This window comes from Hyposmocoma kahamanoa, unplaced genomic scaffold (genome assembly GCF_003589595.1).
Source record: "Hyposmocoma kahamanoa isolate Upper Pololo Valley unplaced genomic scaffold, ASM358959v1 102, whole genome shotgun sequence".
NCBI classification, from domain to species: Eukaryota; Metazoa; Arthropoda; class Insecta; order Lepidoptera; family Cosmopterigidae; genus Hyposmocoma; species Hyposmocoma kahamanoa.
In genome coordinates this window covers 1,208,870-1,231,938 of record NW_020653337.1, presented here as the reverse complement: position 1 = coordinate 1,231,938, position 23,069 = coordinate 1,208,870, and the positions used below count along the sequence as shown (strand labels likewise).

General features: G+C 36.7%; 1 protein-coding gene across 1 annotated transcript; it reads left to right on the top strand.

Moving 5' to 3' along the window:
* The first annotated feature begins 549 nt into the window (after positions 1-549).
* LOC113231272 (sodium/potassium-transporting ATPase subunit beta-1-like) lies at positions 550-22,449 on the top strand. The gene is made up of 7 exons (XM_026465514.1): positions 550-816; positions 4,686-4,814; positions 7,675-7,818; positions 18,005-18,090; positions 19,176-19,274; positions 21,060-21,177; positions 22,022-22,449. Exons 1-7 carry the CDS (start codon positions 672-674, stop codon positions 22,150-22,152), a joined length of 852 nt encoding a protein of 283 aa, XP_026321299.1. The 5' UTR covers positions 550-671; the 3' UTR covers positions 22,153-22,449.
* The last annotated feature ends 620 nt before the right edge of the window (positions 22,450-23,069 follow it).

Genomic DNA, 23,069 nt, shown 5'->3' with positions numbered 1-23,069 from the left:
ATGAAAATTAATGAATAAATACGTCAACAGCTGTCAAAAGCGAACTGCCACAGTTGTGATGTGTAAGATACAGCCACGGCCCATGTCGTATGTGTTATGTACCATTATAAGACATAGAGTAAATAAACAAAAAATCTCAAAATTATTAAGAATATGAACTAACGAAACGATTTTGTTCTAAATAGTAGCAATACTGTAGCACGGCAATTATTAAACATCAAAAAATCAAATTTCAAAGGGAGGCCGAAGCCTATTCTTGAAAGAACGTCAAAGTTTTTTATTTTACACCGAACGCTATTAAAACTTTCTTTACGCATTCTCTAATGACAGCTAATGAAGGTACACAAAAAAACCATGTTTACGTATCACCATGTGGCTTCCCTCACGTGGTGGTTACGATACGCTCTCGATAACAAAACATTCCGCACAAAGTGCCGTTATGTCGCCAAAGATGGCGGGGGGAGATGCTGCGGGACGAAGAGCGGAACGTCTCAATGGAACTCAACTTGTCCATTTCTCCGTATTTTAAATTTACCCTTGCGTGCGCGCACATTGATTCACAGTCGCTGCAGCACCGCCGTTAATGTCGGACGCGGGGTCTATATTTAAATACGAAAGTTTTGTTTTTGGAATTGGTTGATTAATTACTCATTACATAAGTTTGCACCACGATGGCCACTTCGAAATCGAATGGGGTTGATTCGACCGACTGGTCACGGATTCCGCAGGAATCAGGACCTCTCTGGAGGAGGATCTTGAGGGCTATTTACAACAGCGAGGAGAAAAGTTTCCTCGGGAGGACAGCGAAGCGGTGGGGTAAGTTATTTGTAAATCTGTATAACTCATGCGGGATAACGTGCACATTTGGCTGGAATTCTTGAAATGTCACATAATCTTATTATAAGTGTCAAATAATCTGCATTATGGAATCGAAAACATGGAATCTCAATGTATGAGCTTTTTGATTTCAAAACCAGTATCCCGCAGTACGTCTAGATTCGTTGCATAAGGAGTTGTTCTACTAACACATTTCTGTAGGATCAAAACTTTCCTACCTAAATATAGATAAACTATTAATGTTATTTAAACATTTTAAATTTATTTCTACGTAATTATTGGTAAACAAATTGTTTTAAGATCGTTGATTCGCCGGTCAATGAAATTTATAGACAAATAATACATAGACCTACGAATGTCATTCAAGTTTATACAGCTGATATGTGCACGCGAGCTATCTGAATGTGTTTCGTATACACATTTAATAATCTACCATACATAAAACTTGATCCTTTACATGTATGGGTGCTTTCTTAAAGCCTGAAACCAGTTTTGGTTGAATGTGTATAATAAAGCGACCTCCCCTATCCCAAGCTTTTATGAAACCAAGGTCAAGTTACGCTCCCATATGTAGGTATTAATTACGTTTTTTTTTCATTAGACTATTGTAATTACGTTATGAATAAAATGTACATGTGAGAATAGGCAGTAATCAAGGATAGCAAATAATACAATTTTCCGCTTGACTTGTTGCCCATTGAAAAGCTGTTCTATTTGCTGTTAGATCTATAGAAAAACCTGTGTACAGTCTAAATGTATACTTATAAAACACACAAAAGCAGGAACATATATTTAATCACACGATTAACAGCTAAACATAATCGTCAGAACTGCATATCAGAGTTTACACTATAAAGATCAATCAATCTGCAGCATAAAACAAATGTAAAGGACTGGCCTAGTAACCAACTTGCTAATCCAAAAATAAAGGTAAATATACATATCTGACATACAAACATCCAGACACAACAAAAACTTTTGATATGTGGACGTTGTAATTTTACGCGTTCTATTGCAACTTGATTATAATTTTTCTTAGAACTGAGCCAACAAACACACGTGTTGTGTTTTTTAAGTTCTACAGGCTACAGTTAACTTACTAAGTAGATACTTAATTATGTAAGTACCTTTAAACACGAGCTCGTTAATTCAACATACGTTGTAATATTATGCAGATAAGCGATAGCTAATGTGAATTATGATGCGTTTAAAAACGTCATAGAATTCAGCAGACGCAGATCGCGTAGGCACATACTTATAGGTGTTCTGCCTGCGCGCGCGCCGGATTTAGCGCGCCTTCGTCACTAGGTTATTAGCTTTTAACATTTACAATCCATACGCCACTTTATTATATGTGGTGTAAAGTTCAATTTTAATTTAAACGCTTTTCCAGCTGAAATATTAATCTTTATTGATAGTGCTCTTGGTTACTTATATTGTGATTTTTCTTTAATACGTAATGAATGATTTAATGCTATAAGTACCCAGGCAGTAAGGCCGCCGACGAAACCAAATAACACCTATCTACATACGTATAGATAACTACTGGCGGTTATTCAGTAGTATCTAATACTACGTCCCCATATAAACAAACAAAATCTAGTAAGTAGTAGGTAAGCATAAGTGTACATACATAAGTCTATATCGGATTGTATTTTTCCACTAGACTTGCCTTCGCAGAGCAAGAAGAATTTGCCGTGATTTGTCAGTGGTTCACGCCTTTTTCCCATAGGGGTAGGCAGAGACAACAGTCTTCCACTTGCTATGGTTCTGACACACATCTTTCGCCTCATCAACACGCATCAGCGCTTTCATACACGCTCGGCCTTTTTATACAACGGCTCGGTTGATACAAAGATCAAAATATATTGAAAAATTCCTTCGATCCGTCTGCACTCGAACCAGTGTCTGCTGCATCAACGTGGCTACCGTTCTGTTTGAGACAACAGACACTGACCCAGTCGCATCGTATTGGAGTGTTTTCAATAAAAAATGATTTTCAATAAAAATATACAGTGTGTCCGGGGATGTACTGTAAAAACTTTAAGGGCGTAAACTATGGTTAATTTTATCGACAAAAATAACATACGAGGGTCGCTTCCTCACAACCTTCAAAATACAGCCACTTTAATTTTTAAATTGAGAAAATTACCTCCCTTACTTAAACACCTGGGAGATGGGTTCCCAGACTTGGTTGCCCTTCATTTTGGTGTCATTTGAAAGGTAAGAACATTAAGTATTAAAAATAATAAGAAAATAACATATGTTTCTAACGACCCTCATATGGGGGTGTTTTTAAAATATTTGCACTACATCCCCGGACACACTATAGGTACGAAAGGTGGTTGCTGCTCTCTTGGACAAATTCATTAGGTGCATTTTTATAGGGTGCGTACAGAATCGGCGAATGTGTTGCATGTGCATTAATATAAAATGTGCTCTGTAATCTAATCGCATCTCATGCAAGCCTGGCATTATAGCGCGCGAGTGGCACGCGAACAGATAAAGATAAGATAAGGTCAATTTATTTTTCACTATAACTTAATCTAATACAATACACGTAAACAAATGTAACTAAAGCTATGATATGATAAATAAACAATAAAAGTTATATAAATTAATGGTTGATATATAATTATTAAAAAATTTCCAGCAGCCCTCTGTATCATCGTGAGTCTGTCTCTTAAGCTAGAATTTGATTTTTTTTTACATTGTATCTTATTCATGGCGAAATAATGCAAAGTAGAATTTAATTTATGGTAAAGTAGTGTGCCAAGGAAGCAGAAGAATCTGTGCGGAGTTGTGTACGAGATGAGAAGGTATCGAGTCGTTTCTTCGTCGCGTATCTTAAATTTTCAAAAACAATTATTTCCGGACTCTAGAAGTGCTACAATATGATATTTGAAATACGTCGATCATCGAACACTGCCTACGTAATGTACAATGCATTCGCCAGATTTGTACGCACACTAAGGGTAAGAACTCAAGGAGCATCCCGCGCGCGCTGCGGTTGCGGGACCCCGACTTCCGTACAGTGTAGATATTATGTACTACGTAATATTTAGTAGCACATTTTACGACGTGTTTTACGCAGGTGGCGGGATGGTTGCTCTCGCGGTAACCGCAGCGTCTGCGGGGTACTAGAACCGGGATGCGGTCACCCGCGCTCTTTGTAATCGGTTCCCCGGCGACGATCTAGATTAGAGATGGAAGAAACAGCTTATTAATTTGAAACGTTGTACTTTTTAAAATAAGTGTGCTTAAAAAAGCGATTTTCACTTATACACGCGTTTTAGTGTTAAGCTTACAATATCGTTTAGAAAAACGTTTATATGCGCTATTTTATATTTAAAAATGCTGGAAGCATTGTGTTGACAGCGAAAAGCGAGAGTAAGCCGCTAAATGTTATAGGATAAGTAAGGTTATTTACAAAACACGAGACTTGTTTTATTTATGACATTATTATTCACAATGACGAATTAATTTATTTAGGTCACATAGATGGCGGGACTAGACACTTGGGCACGTAAAAAATTAAATTGTTGAGTTGAACTAAAGCTTACGCCTAAAATGATAAGCGTGCTTAGATGCTTATATTAAAAAAGTTTTTACTTTTGACCGCACAAATTTGTGGTATCGTGAGTATAAAACAGCTCTCCCGCAGCTGCGGCGGGCGCGCGGTTAAAACCGCTCCGTGTGTTCATAGCCTAAGGGAATACGGAATGCAGCTAATCATAACAGAAAAACACACGGCAGATAATATCGACAGATATCGATATTATCTGCAGCCCTTATCCATTCTAATGGGAAATCGAAAGAATTACATCCCTAACATCTGTACTTTGCAGGTATCGTGGTCACATTCTACCTTGTGTTCTACGCTTGCTTGGCGGCGATGTTTGCGCTTTGTTTGGGCGGACTATTCCTCACCTTGGACGATAAGAGGCCCACTTACATTCTCCAGGAATCGCTTATTGGTACAGTGTATTATAGAACTGTGGACAATGCCAACTTTAGGTGTGCAATCTGTCAAAATTCTTTGATAAAAATTGTAACTCGTTATTTACGTAGCGTTGAAATTTGCTATTTTAAAAAGTGATAGTTTGCATAGTTAATCTTGTGGCTGAGTGCACTTTATACGTCGTTCATAATAATAATATTTCTACTATATAACGTGCAAGAATTAATGATTTATACCTTTATTCGACTTCCGCTTCGTATGTTTTAAAATTTAGACAAGTAGATATATAATCAAACGTCAAGTTATTACAATGCATTTACGAGTATGGTTTCGTAGGTCGCATGCCCCCAAAAGGATTCGTGGACGTGCGAATTAAGCAAATTGATAAGTACTCCAAATGGAGCCATGGTCAGGGGACGTGTTAAAATCTCATCGCACCATGTATGGGTTGATTGCTATATTATGCTTAGTGGGAACTGGAAGAGAAGCTGGTACGAACGACTACGCAGCGCTCTAACCCTTACCAGTATAAACAGATCTTGTAAAACCTACTTTTGCTATGACCACTAATGGCGCGATCTACCATCTTACGCTGGAAATGTATAATCGGTGCTATGACCGTGCGTGCCTATGCAAATGAAACTTAGAAGTACTTACTCGTACTTATCTGGATTAATCATATTATCAAGTTATCGAAGACTACCTTGCGTTTATAATATACAGACGGTACAAATAATCTTGCAACAGGTTTTAAAAGGGTTTTTATAGTTCAGGTAAAATTATTTCAAAGTTACATTTATTCCTTTTAATTATTAAAAAGAAATGTTGATATCTCGTAAAAACTTCACATTTAAATCGCTAGACTAAAATATTTCAATCAATAGTAAAGAAGCCGCATAAAATAAATGTATTGGCCCGTCACTTCACTTTCTGGATCTTATATTCTAATTGTCAAATTAGTCTCTTGTTTTTCATCATTATTGATAAAGGTCATTTGGTTTCCCGCGCTTTATGGATGAGTTGCGAGGTAATAAAAAGGGCTCTATATTTTTGGCCATTTCAGATAAAATTTCGCTGACCATTAAATGGTCATTTCTCGAAAACACAAAACTCTAACTTATTTCTACGAAGCACAAAAATAATGTAGGAGATTATCGGTCTGAAATTTCAACTTTTGACTGAAATTGTAGGTATAGGAAATATTTTTTTACATTTATTGAAAAATGAAATCTGATTTGACAGTTATACTATCGAAGATTTCCATGCGTTAACAATCTACAAACTGTCTAAAAAACCAAAAGAAAAGCAAAAAGACTTCGAAGCAATAAAAACAACAAAAGAAATTGATGTCTCATAAAAAAATCACATTTCAACCGATTGACTGAATAGTTGATAAATAGTAGGGGAGAACGGGGCTGAAAGTGCCGATTTTGACAAATCCTTAAATAAATCGATTGTAACCAATGCTACGGTTACTAGGTTTAATCTATCTTATGTCAAATTTCGTCTATATTTTAAATGTATATGAAGTTTTTGTGCATTTTGAATAGCTTTTTTATAGAGAATTAATCGTATGAACAGCGGTGGTAAGGCACTACTGACCCCTCTCTGGGGCAAGTTGTGCCGTAGCTGAGGTCGGTTGTGCCGTTCATCATATTTGGCCTTTAACATGGATTAAAATGGATTTAGAAGCAAGAAACTGTACAATTTGATAACATTATACTTATTCCTAATAAATAAAAAAATCAACATTTTTTATGGTTGGGCAATTTTTAACTAAACATAAGCAAAGAAAGGGAATTCTTTGTGGTGTGGCAAACACAAAGTAAGTTCTATATTAATAATTTGTACTTAATTTTAATGTAAATGAGATCTATTAAACAGAGTCATTAATAATTAGCCTTTATAGACCACATCAAACTTCTTCAAATCAAGCCGATTTCAACTGTGGAATGTTCTCGACACCAAATTTCATCGCACACTGGTATAGAAGTTGTCTAACTTCTGGTAGAAGACCGAAGTAGATAGAAGAGCTTTTTCGGACATATGACGTCTCTTGTTCATAATTAAACACCAGTCTTGGGTTATATCCAACCGACGGAGTAAGTCCACTCTTTATTTTCTTGATATACCGTTGCAGCGTTGTGTGACAAATCTTCAATTCACGCGAAACGGTTTTTAATGTGCATCCATCTTCAATGACCGCGTTAGCAGCCCCTTATAAGAGGTCTTGGGTAGTAGTTCTCCCCCTTTTCGCCTGTATTTTCTCATTCCATCAAACAAAATAATAAAGGTTAATAAAGGTTCGTGGGGGTCGGTTGTGCCGCGGCACAATTGACCCCCGATGAAAGGCACTTTTTACCCCGTTTGGACGTCGGCGTCGTTAACATTTTATCATATGACAAAAAAACAATCTGCTTATAGCATTAAAATTGCATAAATTAACATTATTGGACAAATTACAAATGTATTAGTATAAGTCCCATATCCGTAGCACCAGAAATGCTAACTTGAGTCCAAAAAGTATGAACACAAAAATATTTCCTCACGTGGCGCTAGAGGACCCCTACACACACTATCGTTCCGTGTGCGTCGCTAATGCAAAGAAATTGACCGCCGTGTATGCGCTAGACTGCCAGACAGTTGAAGATGAAATATGAACATATAGCTATCTCTTTCCGTTTTTGAGGTATTTGCATCGGTACAACTTACACCCGGCACTTTCAGCCCCGCTCTCCCCTAAAGAAATCGCATAACATAAACGATTTTTATCTTGTATGTCAATGACAAGTTTCAATTATTGTCCTGCAGTCCTTCAAAAATAGGTTAAAAAATACCTGTTTTGAGGACGCTGGAAAGCACATGTGGTATTTCAGGAACAAGCCCAGGGTTAGCATACAGGCCGTATCCCGCGGAAGCGGACTCCCCGCGCGCCATCGACGAGTATAAATGGAAGTTTCTACGTGACAATGTCACGGCCCATGAGGACTTCCAACGCCGGCTCGCGACTTTCCTGGACCGTGAGTATATACTTATACCGTCAAAGCTATGTACTTAACTCTATGAACTGCTATGAACTGTCTTGTCACGTAGAATTATATCCTAAGTGTGAAGGACGTTGTGCCGTGTTGTCCGTATTTACTGGTGCTACGACAAATATTTTCCCACGAGAAAATATATAAAATGAAAGGTATACGTTTCGAGTTCTTAGGTTTTCGCGATTGTTACACATAGGAAATGAAACTATTTTCCGGATTTAAATCGCATATATTTGTTTTTTCAAACAACCGTGACCATGGGACCTGTAAAGGGCCCGAAACGTCGGTTTGTTTGAAAAAACAAATATACGTGATTTAAATCCGGAAAATAGTTTCATTTCCTAGGTATACGTTGCTTTGAACCTCGATTTGAGAACATCTTTTGTAATTTTTTATCTTTTCTCTAAATAAACTTAGGATTATTTGAAAATGTACTGTAATAGAGTTTTCCATCCCATAATAGTGAAGTCAGAAGTGAGATGCTTGTGTTGGTCTTTCGGTCACTTGGTGTACCTCGGGTTATGTCGAAACGCGCCGCGAATCGAGAAATTCTTTAAAATAATACACATTAGAAACCATAAAATTTCGAAGAACCATAAGTTTAGATAGAACGGGTAATAATTACTACATATATGCTGGTTGAATTGTGACACAAAGCCTTCTCAATGAAAGCCTGCCGATCGACTCTTAACACCGCTGGTGTTATCGTGATAATCCTGTCTTCGTAAAGCCAAATATCATATCATCATGTCAGCCCGAAAACGTCCACTGCTGAACATAGGCCTATAGGCATAATGCCAAACTCAAGACTTACACTATGTCCACGTCTTTACATTTTGCTGCTCCAAATCCTGAGTATAGAAGAGAGCTATTCAAATATAGATTTAGAAGAACACAGAAATTGTTACTCACCATTCGCCGTATCGGATTATGTTCGTGTTACAAAGCATCGTGTTCTTGTGAGTTACTACTAGATTATTGCACAGAATTTTGTGTGTCTATCTATAATAATCTATTTGTCGCAGACGGAGCAACAAATCGAAACAATGATTTCTAACTGAAGCTTTGTGTACTTTGGTAACGTATGAGGACTGTCTTAATATGTATGTGTACCTACCACCACTGTCAAAACATACTTTAGGTAAATAAATATCAATCATTCTATGCAAGAGATCGAGAAGATTCCATTGCGTTTTTGCGTTTCCTGTTTTTATTTATTTCTTAACACTAAAGTGTTATGCTTTATGAGAAGTTAAAGTATTTTAAGTTTCCTCATCGTTGACTGAGCACAATTATAAAACTCTGCACTTAATAAGTATGTTGTGAAATTGCACGCTAATATCTATGACGGAGATGGTTTAATTTATACATGGAAATTATAGTGTGTGTAATTATTGACTGCTATCTCAGTAGATTTATATTAACTTTTAAATTTAGTTCCACATTAACCGTTCCTTATTCGGTCTATTAGGAAGTGAGGACCACTTCATCTTTATATCGTTGATTTTTTTTTGTTAGCAGTAGAGGTAAGGATCACGGAAGAAAGAAAATGGTCTGTGGTAAGGATGATGGTGAAATTACATTTACCGATTCTTCAATACCCCAACTAAACAAAGCCCTTTATTTTAACGTGTGACGCATTCAATTACGTTGCGTACGCTAACTTATCTCAAGGCGAAATTGACGACGACCTCAAGGACTTTAAATAAAAACCAATAGAACCTACATTACCAAATAATGTCTGTGCTATCTTTGGCATAAAGTTTTCCAAGTATTACCTGTATAGAGACAAATTCCGGAAGTTACGAATCCTTTACAATGGTTTTTCTATTTTAAACTTACGCTGAAGCTAATTAGATGGCGACTGAAACTTAAGAAATTTGGTTAAGATGCAAATGTGGCAAGTTAAATAATAACTCCAATTAAGAATCTTTTGATTGCAATACTGTAATTTAATGTAGTCGTGTAAATTGAGTAATCGAATAACCAAAATACGCTCTCAGACGTCGAATTGTGGACACCAAACCGCTACACCATACCATAGATCATACTGATCGAGGGACTTTTCAAGTTATGTCTTAGAGTGACGAGCGCAGTGACAGTGCTCTTTAAGCGGCTGTTATGGACAGGCGTGACGCTTACCACCAGTCGCACGACTTCTTCAACGTTCCGTCACTTTGTATCATAATAATCTCAGTACCTACAGAGTACTAAAAAAACCGACCTCAAAAGTTCGTGGAACTACATCTATTTTCCAAGTTTTATTGGAATCGTTTATCGGAAAGTGCGTGAAAACGAATCCATTCCCTGCGTAGCCACCCTTAGAGGTGGAATATATTGTTCAAATTTAAATGGAACCAGTAGAGGTACCCTATTACCATCAAAAAAGAATCATCAAAATCGGGTCACAAGTGTGTTCACGGAGTTATCATGTAACATACTTACATACAAGAAAATTGAGAACCTCCTCCTTTTTTTTAAGCTGGTTAAAAATATAGCGAAGAGAGCACAATGAATGCATAAATAAAACATTATGTAAATATCTAACTTCCATAAAGTTTAATGATTCTAACCCTTTTGTTTCGGATACTAGACTGTACCCTGAATAGGTATATTGGACCCTGATGCAAGAGACAATGAACGCAAAATGCTAGGGAAAAGCATGTCTTAACACAACACACAACAATAACAACAATAGGATCCTGACATGATCTCAGCCACGTAAGCACAACAGCATTCATGCTGAGTCAGCGAAGTTTTAAGGAATATGAACAGCCAACTTAAATACATCTTACGAATAACAATATTTGTCTCAAATAACTTAGGCCAAAATAGTCATCCACAATGACATAAATTATTGAAGCCTTTTATAGAAACAGAATAAAACAAAAAAACTCCCTACTAGACAATTCAGGCACTTACCCCAAGAGAGCCTGTACACCTGATTTAGAATCAGTAAATCATGTTAAGTTTGAGTTTTACATGATGATAATCTACGAGCACGTCCTATCGTTTTGAGATTTTTTTTGGAAACGGTGACGGAACGAACCAACGGAAGAATAATGGAAGGTGAAAAGAAATTCGAGAATGATTCAAAATTTCAAAAGTAAGTGGCCAGGAACCAGTATAGAGGCTGATAAAAAGGTGGGATGACAACGAAGGAGGTTGGCATCGTCACAACGCCTGTTCATAACAGTGTCACTCAAAGCAAAGTTTTGAGGGGCACAGCCACTGTGCCCATCAACCTGAGACAAGTACCTAGTGTCTACATTTTCACCAGCACCTTTATCCTTCAAAACCTGCTCGCACTACTACTTGCCGGCAGAAATAGGTAAGGTGGCCGTACTTTCCCAGACTCTCTTTCATAAGGAGCTCTACTACTACGATATCATTTCTATTTATAGCAGCATTTGCTTTTATATGTTATAGTTCATACACAAACATCTTCAAGCCCATGGCGTAACAAAAAGGCCTATATTTTATTTTATGACAACATCAACGTACATCTCAGCATAATCATCTAATAACAACTCAAACGCCCGTTGAGTTCTCGACCTCATATTGACGAAACACTACATTCTTAAGTCTACAGATTCTCTGGAACACTGCACTGGTTACATCAGATCTCTGAATCATAAATTTTATTACATTAGTCGGAAAGCTTTACAGAATATACAGTCATCTAAAGAAATATTGAAACATTGTTGGGATTATGACTCACGTTGTAAATAACGTGACCATACGTCCCGCTTTGACAAAACAGGACAAACGTGAAAATAAATTTAATATAATGGCACGAAAGAGAAGCATCAAGTAAACCTTGTCGCACGGTTCTTTTACTTGTGCGTCCGTAATGCCTGTGTATTGTTTTTGGCGGTGATGTGCGGTTGGCGGGTGGCTGCAGTGGAATAGGTTTAAAATCTCAACCGCAAATGGCAAACTCTCATATAAATTTTTGTTGACATAATTTTGTATGCGTCTGTTTATGAAAAATATGTGAAAATGTAGAGTTGAAATTCCTGAATAAATTTTGTTTTGGGCTTACTATTCTGAGAAGTCAGGAATTAGAGATATTCCACTTTGAAGTTTTGGAGGTTATGTGTTATGTAATTGAAAAAAGTATATTCGGTGTATTATTATATAAAATTAAACAGAGTTAATAGAAGCTGAGTGGTGCCGTGGGATTGTGACGTGGCGAAAGTTCAAAGGAAATTATTTTGTGTACAGGTATGTCAAAAGGCATGAAGTTAAGCCGTAACAAAAGAAAATGAGTTAATTTTTTTTTTTTATTTATTAAGGCTTTGGCAAAGCCATCAGCGTAAACATGAAGTTTAATTTTGTTTCTGTAAATATGGGCGCCACAAAGAGGATAGGCAATTTGAGGCGGCGTGCTTGGATTGACTCGGGATTCCTTAAAACGGACCGATACGGGTATTTTAGTTCGAGATTCGTATAATTTCGCGTTTTAATCTTCGATTAAGGCACAATAGCACTATCCTATTCCACTTCAAACTAGATTTCACAAAATAATTGAAAGTCAAAATAAAAACGACACTTTTCCCTCCAAAAGGTCCAGAGCGAATCCTTGAGTTAATTAATAACATACCACAGACTATTGCACTGGCAACTCGGACTCAAATATTTTTTTTGTGAGACGTGCCATCTATCCCTGATTTTGGGAACTTTTTTGTCAGTTTTTTAATTTTCTTGCATGGCATTTTGGAAAAGAAATTATCGACTTTACTTTTTGTAATGAAGTAGTTAATCATTTATTAGCTTATAACAAATCGGTCGAACAGTACGTTTGATATTACGTGAACTAAACGTGGACCATATTCATAGGTAGGTACTGAAATTTTTTTTTGGTGTCTAGATGTTGCTCAACGTTAAGGAACTAAGAAACTGATAGTTATAGATATCAATCCGCTTACATACTAATTAGTCACTACAGTTTCTTATAAATATGATTTTATATCCAGACTTAGATATGCCTGTATTATACTAATTTGAAAAACCCAATGAATTTATTTTATTCAAATTATGACATATGAAGACCACAGACCACACAAGATTAGTTCTTTTTTTTATTTTTTATCATTAAACATAGTTTAAAAAAAAAAATCAATAAACATGTCGCAGCTGTCTTAAACATGTCTCTTATTTTTAAAACAATAATAAATTTACAGGTGTCCCGCTAGGTAAAGTAATGGTTAGTTATAAATCTTACATGGTCAGTAAACATACTTATAGTATTTTTATTTATTACAATATTTTCCGGCACAAACTAACAGTATTCTATGCAATCGTTTCATAATCAAGGTTCTTCAAGTCCAGTGCCGTGTTTATCAGTTTGCGGTTAGGGCAGCGAACACAGAAATTTCGGAGTTGCGTTGGAATAATTATTTTCATCATTGTGAAAATATTTAATAATATTTCACAGTAAATTTAGTATAGGTATTTATTTGATACGTTTATACACGTGTTTTTACGTGGTAGTCGATAATCAAATCTGCTAATATTAGAAATATTAATGGCGCAAAAAATTACATTAATTTTTAGGAGTTGCAGTATTTTTATAAGCAAAAATTACTAGTATCAAATGTAATACAACAACCATTGTTTTAAATATCTAGAATATTAACAACCATTTTAATATATTTACACTAAAAACGTACAGAATAGGAAAAAACAAGAGGCGAGTAACATAAACTAGTTTGCAGTATTTTTATTTATTCAAAATATTTTCCGGCACAAAGGTCAACTGGCGCTGAATAATACAGAATAACCTATTCCATCTCTACCCATAGAAGTCGGAAAAGGCGACCAAGGTCAAAGTAAATTAAACTAAGGCATATGTAATTTTAACGGCCATAAATTCATCCTTTGTCACATAAACGATTCTATTCCTGGTGAAGATGAATAATGGACAATTTATTATTATTTTAATTTACAATTGATTTAAATTGAATTTTGTTATATTTTCAACGTTTAAGAAGCAATAAAGACGTATTGCACCACGCTTACACGTTTTAACGCGGAATGCGGAAGCAAAAGGACTTAAAAAGTCTCAAAACCATTTTCGTTAATTACTAAAATATTAAACGATATAGGCAAATATCATCTGGTGAATAATTTAATAAGCCTTATTATTCTTTGTGTTTTATTAAATTTTATATCATTTAAAAAAGTATCGAGTAAATGTTGAACGTATTATGTAAATATCTGGTGAATCATTAGAAATAGGTTTAATAAAACCTATTCCCAAATTTGGCGTTCATCAAGCATAATGTAGGTTCAAACAGTATGAAATTTTGGAAGCCCACTCGGATTTCACGTCACTTGTCAAATCGGTGATGTTCCATCGATTGTCATATATTTTTGGCCAAAGAAAATATACAAAAATGAAAGGAATCGTGTGTTTACTCCAATAGGAACGTGAGTTGCCGTGACGCGTGTAAATCTTTCGTATATTTTATTTGTTCAGCTTTGAAACTCTTTTTAAGAATATCTTTTGTATTATTTTATCTTTTCACTCGCCGAAAATAAATTTAAGAATTTAGGTAAATTCAGTTCTTGAAAAAAAAAACCGTAGTAGCCTAACTTACAGCCTCTCAAACAGAGGTTCGTAGGTTCCAATCTGGGCTTGCACCGCATGAGTTTACGGTATTTAATTAAGTGCATGAAGAATACCATCACGAGGAAACCTGGACGTATCCGCAAAGTAATTTATTTATGTGTGTAAAGTTAAACAGTTAACTTACTTACGGAACTTTGTTTTTTTTTTGAAACACAGCCACCGTTTTGAGTATTTTACAGGTGTCTAACTCAGTTGATTTAAAGTTAACCGCTGTGAGCGCGGTTTAGACAATTTATTTGACTCCTAGGGTTGTATTCTAGAACTCTACTCAATACTCAAGTCAGGACTTGAGTATTGCAGTGAGCACTGAAAATCATACTCAAGTCCTTGCCTTTAGGGTCGTATTTCCAGTGCTTGAAATCATACTCAAGTCTGCTTAATTCCTGACTTGAGCATTGAGTAGAGTTCTGGAATACGACCCCTAGAGTGTCTTTGAGAGATAAGTAGCAGTAGAGCTCCTATCAACGATATGTTAATTCCAGTTACCGACAGGTATGTTAATGACAGGTCAGTTGTGATAGGTATGATAGATCAATGCAAGGGCCAGAGGAGAGAAATCCAGTCTTGTTGAGAGTCCTATTTCTCCCGCCAAGCAGCAATGTGAGCATTACTGCTTTCCGGTTTGGAAGAGCAAGGGTGCTTGTGAAATTACATGGGACATATCAACTTATGTCTCAAGGTGACGAGAACAGTGGCAGTGCCCCTAAGATCTTTGCAAATTCAAACTCTGAGTGGGACTGCAACTGTTACGGATAGCCTTGTCGCTTACCACCAGGCGCGCGAATGTTAAAGAAATTAACATTTTTACATTAGCGTCACATTATATTCATGAAAGTTTAATTTATGTTAAGATAAATTGTAATATTTATATGAAACCTTGCGCCAAACAACTTTATTGCGAGGAATAAAAATAAACCCGAGTTGTTCTTGACAGTCTTTACAAAGTCACAAATTCCGGTTGATATTCATAATTTTCCATTTACGAGGTTTAGGAGTAATGATGAAACAAAAACTACATATTTGTTATACAGCTTCTGCGTACTTGGATGACAAAAATCCAACAGTGGCCCGTTTTAACTCTCGCAGGTTGTCTTGATCATGTTTGAAATGATATGAAGAATTTCTTACTCATTCTTCTCAGGGAAATCTGTCTTACGAATGAGTTTAATCAATATGACGATTTCAAATGTAATCCTATGAAATGAAGATTATTTGAGTTTGGGTTTGAGTCGCGACCATGAGAACGAAAACTTAAGAAATTATAACATTGTAAGGTATAGCTCCTTGTGAAAGAGTTCGTCTAGCGAAGTACTGCCATCTTACATATTTCTGCCACCAAGCAGTAATGCTCACATTACTGCGTTCCGATTTTTAAGGGTGCGGGGTGCTGGTAGAATTACAGGCACATGCACATTATGTCTCAGGCAGATATTTAGATATTTCAGCTACGCATGGTTAGGGTAAGTTCCGATAAGTAGAACACGTTAACTAATTTTAACTGTTTTTAAAACAGAATTTTGTACTCTATCTTTTTCTATTTAAAACGGATATCTGACCATTTGTCACTAAGCCGCGTTTTAGTTAGTCGACGGCAGCACTGCAGCTATTGCGGACAGACGTATGTCTAAATAAGCACACGACTAATCACTCCAGGTTTTCAATATGAGATATTATCCACATGTATTACATGTAGTTTGGGTAAATAACAATGTAGACCTATATTCTGCCCATTCCGATGTCTGATAATGAGTACACGTCGCCATATTGATTGGCCAGGGCCAGACAGAGCGATGCCATATGATTCGCGTCATTGATTGACGCACAATATTATGTATAGTCCTCCCTCGCGCCGCCGTCGCCGCCACACCCGTACGTATCAAGTTTATAGTGCTTCTATTACAAACCACAAGGTTATGGCATCAATAGACAGCTAGTTTGTTTATAGCTAACCATCTATATGACCAGAGGGCTTTTTTCTTATCCTAGTAGCAGTAGAGTTCCTTATGAGAGGAAACTCTAGGGATTGCTCTTTTCAAATAAACGAAAATGTTATGGAATACACTTTGATTCAAATTTGTGTGGAATCTACAGCCATGTGTTGTCATACATCTTTACCTATTTCTGCCACCAAGCAGTAATGTGAGTGTTACTGCGTTCCGGTTCTGAAGGGTACGGGTGCTGGTGAAATTGTAGGTAAATTTGACTTGTCGACTTATGTCTCAAATTGAGGGGCGCAGTGACAGTGCCCTTCAGATCTTTGCGATTTCAAAGCTTTGAGTGGCATTGCAACTGTTATGGACTGGTGTGTAGTTTGCTATCAGGCGGACGACTTGTTCTTCCCGTCACTTGATGTTATAGAAAAAAAAACTTCACTACGTCCACGTCGCCACATTGTTACTGCTCCAAATCATCACATCAAATCACTGCATCGTCTGCTGAATAGAATAGAGCTATTCGAATTTAGTCCTAGAAGAACATGCAAATTGTTACTTATCATTCGCCGTGTCGGATTATGTTCGTGTTACAAAGCATCGTGATCTCGTAACTTGTGTCTCGGAGTGACAGGTGCAGTATATTAGTGTCCCTCATATCTTTGCGATTTATCTAAAATTCTGAGTGATACTACAACTGCTATAGACAGACGTGTCGCTTGTCGCGTCACTTGGTATTATAAAACAAAAACCCAAATCGCGTATATTTTGTTTTTCAAACAAACCATCACATGTCTAGGATCTGTAAAGAGCCTGAAATGCCAAGCCCCAAAAACGGATGTGACGGTGTGACCTCCTTGCATCGTCATCCCACCTTTTTATTTGAATTCCTTATTTTATTCTCACAGTCGTATTTAAATTCAAATTTTGAATTGTTCCATTCTTTTGCCTCACTTTCCGATTTTGTTTCGTTCACGAACACATCTCATCGTATCTTTTGAACCATTTACTAATTATCAGTATTTACACCGTTTACATTTTAAAGATCGTAATATTATTGTTAAACCTGAATAAATACCTATACCTAGAAAACTGCACTTTCAACTTTTGAACTACTAAACTTACCAAGTAAGATGTATGGAGGCTGCGGAGGCTACTACTACTCTCCAGGCTGCATTACTATTATCCTACAGAACGCCACCAGCACCAGCAGCGCTTTTACACGGATACGCGATTAAAATCCGATTAAAATAGTTGTTATGCTTAAACAGGAGGGTTGAGCGTAATCAAACCGCACTAACTTTTTTTCAAAAATATCCAATGTACACTCCAAAAGTATATCAAGTCACACACGTATTCGAATATTGCTTCCAGCGCAACGGTCCATTAATGTGAAGCTCGACGTGCTGCCGACCGTACACTAAAAAACAAGGACCTTGCCCTCTCTGTAATAAAAAGCACTATAGGTATTTATTTACGCCAACTACGTCTATGACTTTGATATAACGTAATCGGTTTCGAAGAACCGCGGCCGCCCTCTGCCGATGACTGCGTTTGGCCGTTACTGTTTTTTTTTCCAACTTTCTTAATAATGTTGCAGCACGCGGGCACGAGCAGCCGTCGTGCTCTCGTAACGACAGCTACGGTTTTCCTGACTCTCCGTGCTTCGTCATCAAGCTCAATAAGGTGGGTCATTATAACAGCCGACAGTGGCCAATCTATGTCTCTTATCATAATATTTATTTTCACTAATACATTTCATCACTTAGCAATAAATTTTTTAATTTCTTTTTCAACACTTTTTTATTAACCTTCGTACTTTCTCTGAGCTAGTCTATTTTGTTGTTTATTTTTGGTATAACATATTTATCAGTTCTTTTTCCATAATTATTATTAACTTTACATTTATTTAATTCCCTTTCTCTAACTCCTTTTGTGTTATACCTGTTATATACCAATAATTTATCCTCACTCTTACGCAAATTTTGCTTTTTTTTAACTGGATTTACCGACGGTCAGTCGAGGATACTTGAGGACAAATAAGGAGGAAGATCCATTTGAAATTACAAGTGGGACTGCGACAGTAAGCGTGCGTTAGGCCTTAACCTAACCTACGTACGATGAATAAATAAAATAGTGTTATTATGCAATACTGCACTTGTACTACAAAATAATGCGAGTGTATCGTGTGCTGATGACGTCTCCAAATCCAAAACAGTTCTTTATACAACAGATTTCTATGAAAAAACATTTTATGAAATTTGACCAACTTCTGTTGTCCCTATTATTTTCGTCTCATCCAAGGAAATGATCCCCCCATGAAACTAAGTCGATAAGCACTAAAAAAATGTAGATCAATTTTATTAATTTTTATGGACAACTCAAGTTTCACCAAAAAATTGACCTTGCCAACATTGTTTTCACAAAAAAAGACTTCGTAAAAAGGTTCGTGAGACAGTTTCCTTGTATCTTCTATGGTTTCAGATTTCCCCATATTGTCCCATTTAAAAAAGCACTCTGTATATCAAGATAATTAAAAATGCCAAGTAAAGTTTCACACTCTCTTTCCTCTCAGGATTAGAGAGGCAACTGATCGGCTATGAGATAGGTTCTTTGTAGACTTACGATGCCTAGAAAATTTTGCACAGTAATTCAGTATTTGCATAAAATGAATCAATGCCATCTAGCGGATTTTTATAGAACTTCAAAATGCTTATAGTTGTAGTGGTATTGCATAAAATTGGTTTATTACAGTTACTGTTTATTTATAGATGTTAGGCTGGTCACCAGAATACTACAGTGTATCAGAATTACCGGAAGATATGCCTGAGGATCTGCGTCAACACATCACCGGTTTGAATTCTGTACAAGTAAGCATATCTAGAGTTCGTCTAAATATGTCCATGAGCATAGTTAAGTGTTTTCGTATAGAATTCCTAAAAACACATCTACCTAAGAACATACCGTTCTAATCTATTCCCTTATTTTTTTCCTAAGAACATTACGTATATGTGAACCGGAACATGCCATATATATTTTCTTTTTTGTTATTTCAAAAGTAAGTTATGACTTATGATGTAATTTCGATACCTCCAATTACATTAACGAACATTATGCCTACTTAGTTTTTGGACCTATTTTGTTTTCTGGTTCCTTATTTTTTTCACAAAATATATTTTTTTCGAATTGTATTTTTGTTTCTTTATTTTTTTGTCATAAAATACAGGGAGTATAATATTAGTAAATAAATATGACTGTTTACAAAAATAACAGAAACTGATCAAAAAATAAACTTGTCGTAGCGTTTATTGGAGGCATCGATTTGAGGTTATCATCGCAAATTTTTTTTTTTATAATGACTAAGTGACGGGACGAACAAGTCGTGCGCCTGATGGTAAGCGACACGCCTGTCTATAACAGTTGCAGTACCCCTCAGAGCTTTAAATCACAAAGATCTGAGGGGCACGGCCACTGCCCCCGACACCCTGAGACATAAATTGACAAGTCCCATGTGCCTGTAATTTCACAAGCACCCGTACCCTTCAAAACCGGAACGCAGTAACGCTCACACTACTGCTTGGCTGCAGAAATAGGTAAGGTGGCAGTACTTACCTGGACGAACTCTTTCATAAGAGCTCCACTGTTGCTGAAATTTTAATCATATTTTTTTTTATACTTGAAAACAACATCCAAATATAAAATGATTATGTACTTTAGTATCTTTTGAAGTAATATTGTTAAAAAAAAATTATGCGGTTAACACATTGACTTACAAATAAATGGATGACGGGTCTAATACACAAACCACGAAAAAAATGTCCCAAGTCAACCTATTTAAACGTAGTGACATGTAAAGGAATATGAAAAAGCTAAAACGTTGAATTTAAATTGTAATGTCATCGCAGTACTGTCTAATTTTGCTTGCTTCGCTGTCAGTCGAACAAACGAAGACTAAAGCGTGAATGACGCTCTGTATACGATTTTAACGCCCTATAAGTTCGGACACTTTTTAGCGCGGACCCGACGTCCATATAATTGTAAGTCAATGGGTTAACACCTCTTTTGCGCTGATAGCTTTATTTATAAGTCTCACTACTATTACAACTCATAAAATGGTATAGGTCCATGCTGTACGGAGTCGCGAGATAGCATGTGGAGTAGAGAAACAAAAGTAGGAGGTTGATAGTCGGCACCCTTTTTCAGCCACAAGCTCCCACCAGTACGATGATCAAGTCGTAAGAGCTTCCTTCGACATACCTCGCTATAGAAGGTAGCCCCAAGGACGCGAGGCGCAAACTTTGGCAAGCCAAATTCCAAACGCCAACGCTAAATTTTACTACCCCAGCAGAAAGTTCCCCCGGGCAGGAGTTGCAGTGGTCAATATGGAAATCCCTGAATCGCCTCAAGTCACAAGTTGGCATATGTAGAGATAATATGGTGAAGTGGGGATCCACCACACAAAGTATGTCTCACTTGCTCTTATGTCCATTGTGTCCGACCACAGACGTTTACGGCGGCAGATACTGGGCCAAAGAAATATAACACTTCTTCTTTTATTGGTTTTTGTCATTGACTCGACAAGAAGATAGGGTAAACAAGCTGTTATATTTTGAACTACAGTTAGATGTCATGTAACTAGTTACCTGTATTTTCAGAGTCAACAGATTTGGGTGTCGTGCTTAGATGAGGAGGGGGGCAACAAAACTGTCGTGGAATACCCGTGGGGCCGCGGACTCGTCGGATTCATCACCGTTGTTAAGATAAAGCCCACAGGTTGGTATTAATGATGCAGCTTTCACGTGTATATATGCATTATGCCACCAAGTTAGTCGAACATGTGTGAACCCTCGGTGATTTAACTGGTCTCGTAAAATATTTTCATGATAGAAAAAAAAAACAAACTTACCTCGAAATTTTACAAGAAAACCGCTGTATTCAATAGGTATTTTATGTCAACTGAACTAATAGACGTGTAGTATACATATAAATATGCATTTATACCTATGGAAGAGCGGTGCCTCCTGACACAGGCTTGATAAGCTTAATAGGAGGTACCATCCACTGTTAACTCTGTAGTGTTTGAGGTCCCTGGTTCGATCCCCGGCCAGGTCAGTGTAGAAACTAACTGTTCATATTGTCTCGGGTCTGAGTTTTTGTGGTACCGTCGTTATTTCCGATTTTCATAACACAAGTGCTTTAGCTTTACTTACTTTGGGATCAAAGCAACGTATTTGATGTTGTCTTACACATGATATTAAAGAGCGACAATTCTATTTGCAAATGACAAAACTAACGTACTTACCTACTTCGCTGGCTCAGCGACCCGAAATGGATCTTAGCCACTGACACCAAAAAAAAGACGCCATTTCTGTCGGTCTTGTGCCGATCATTCAGACACATTCAGCTGCTTTAGGTCTTCGACTCCATCCTCCCAGAGATATCTTGGACGGCCCACTGGACGATGACCCGTAAGTTGCCCCAAATAAGCTTTTTTGGCAGCTCGATTCTCTCCCAGGTCCTAGCCAGAGACGTCGAGCAGATTTTATTTCTACTAAATTCTACTAAAATAACAAATGTTTGTAATTTATATCTTAATTTTTCTTTTATAATTCCACAGTGGACCATCTAACCAAGGTGCGTTGTCGAGCGTGGGCAAAAAACATCCGCTACAACGGCAGCTTGAAGGACAACCTGGCGGCTGGATACACGCGTATTCAAATGCTAATTGCATCTAAACGTTGGGAGTAAATGAGCAATGGACACGTGCAGAAGCAGTTGAAGAAGCTGGACTTCTATCCAATCGATTGTTTGTATCTTAATCTTTGACATTTCAAAGTATGAGGTGCATACATAAGCTATGTAGTTGTAGATACTCAGTGGAAGTAATAAAATAGGTACCAGAAGTATCTTTTTATTGAAAGCAAAATAAAAAAAATGTTTTGTACTTATATTGAATTTGTAATGTTTGGCAGCTTTCTTTTTAAATTGCTTTAAATAATTTTAGTTTGTTTTTCCCTTTCCAATAGCTTTACAGATCTTTTTGCATTTTTCCGCCAATCTTGATTAAAAAATTATAAAAACATTTACGGTCGTAGAGAAAACGACTGTTCTTTAATTCTCATTAAGAATTTTTAGTAAAATAATTTTAAATTTATTTGATTTGACATTTCATATCACGGAGAGAGTGTCTGGAAGCCTTTTCCAAAAAAAAAAAGTAACAAGAGGTTGTATGGTAAAACGTTTGCCTACCCAAATAAATGGGTGTACTAAAAAAATGACATTATTTTATGACAAAATATTATTAAAATAATCATTGACTTACAATTATATGGACGTCGGGTCCGCGCTAAAAAGTGTCCGCACTTGTAAGGCGCTAAAATCGTATACAGAGCGCGACACTCCGCTTTAGTCTTCATTTGTTCTACTGACAGCGCGATACTGCGATGACATTACAATTTAAATTTCGAATAGGTTGACTTGGGACATTTTTTTCCGTGGTTTTTGTATTAGACCCGTCGTCCATTTATTTGTAAGTCAATGAAAATAATTGACACAATAAAAAAATAATAATGTAATTAATCAACCGGATCCATGACTCTGCAAACGCCTCGCTAGTATTCTGCCATAGATGGTAATGATTCAGAACGCATTAAAAATTATCAGAA

Excerpts from the sequence above, each read along its gene's own strand:
- LOC113231272 (XM_026465514.1), top strand. The coding sequence starts at position 672 with ATGGCCACTTCGAAATCGAATGGGGTTGATTCGACCGACTGGTCACGG. Across the intron at positions 4,815-7,674 it reads TCTCCAGGAATCGCTTATTG|GAACAAGCCCAGGGTTAGCA; the intron begins GTACAGTGTATT and ends GTGGTATTTCAG. Across the intron at positions 7,819-18,004 it reads GCTCGCGACTTTCCTGGACC|CACGCGGGCACGAGCAGCCG; the intron begins GTGAGTATATAC and ends ATAATGTTGCAG.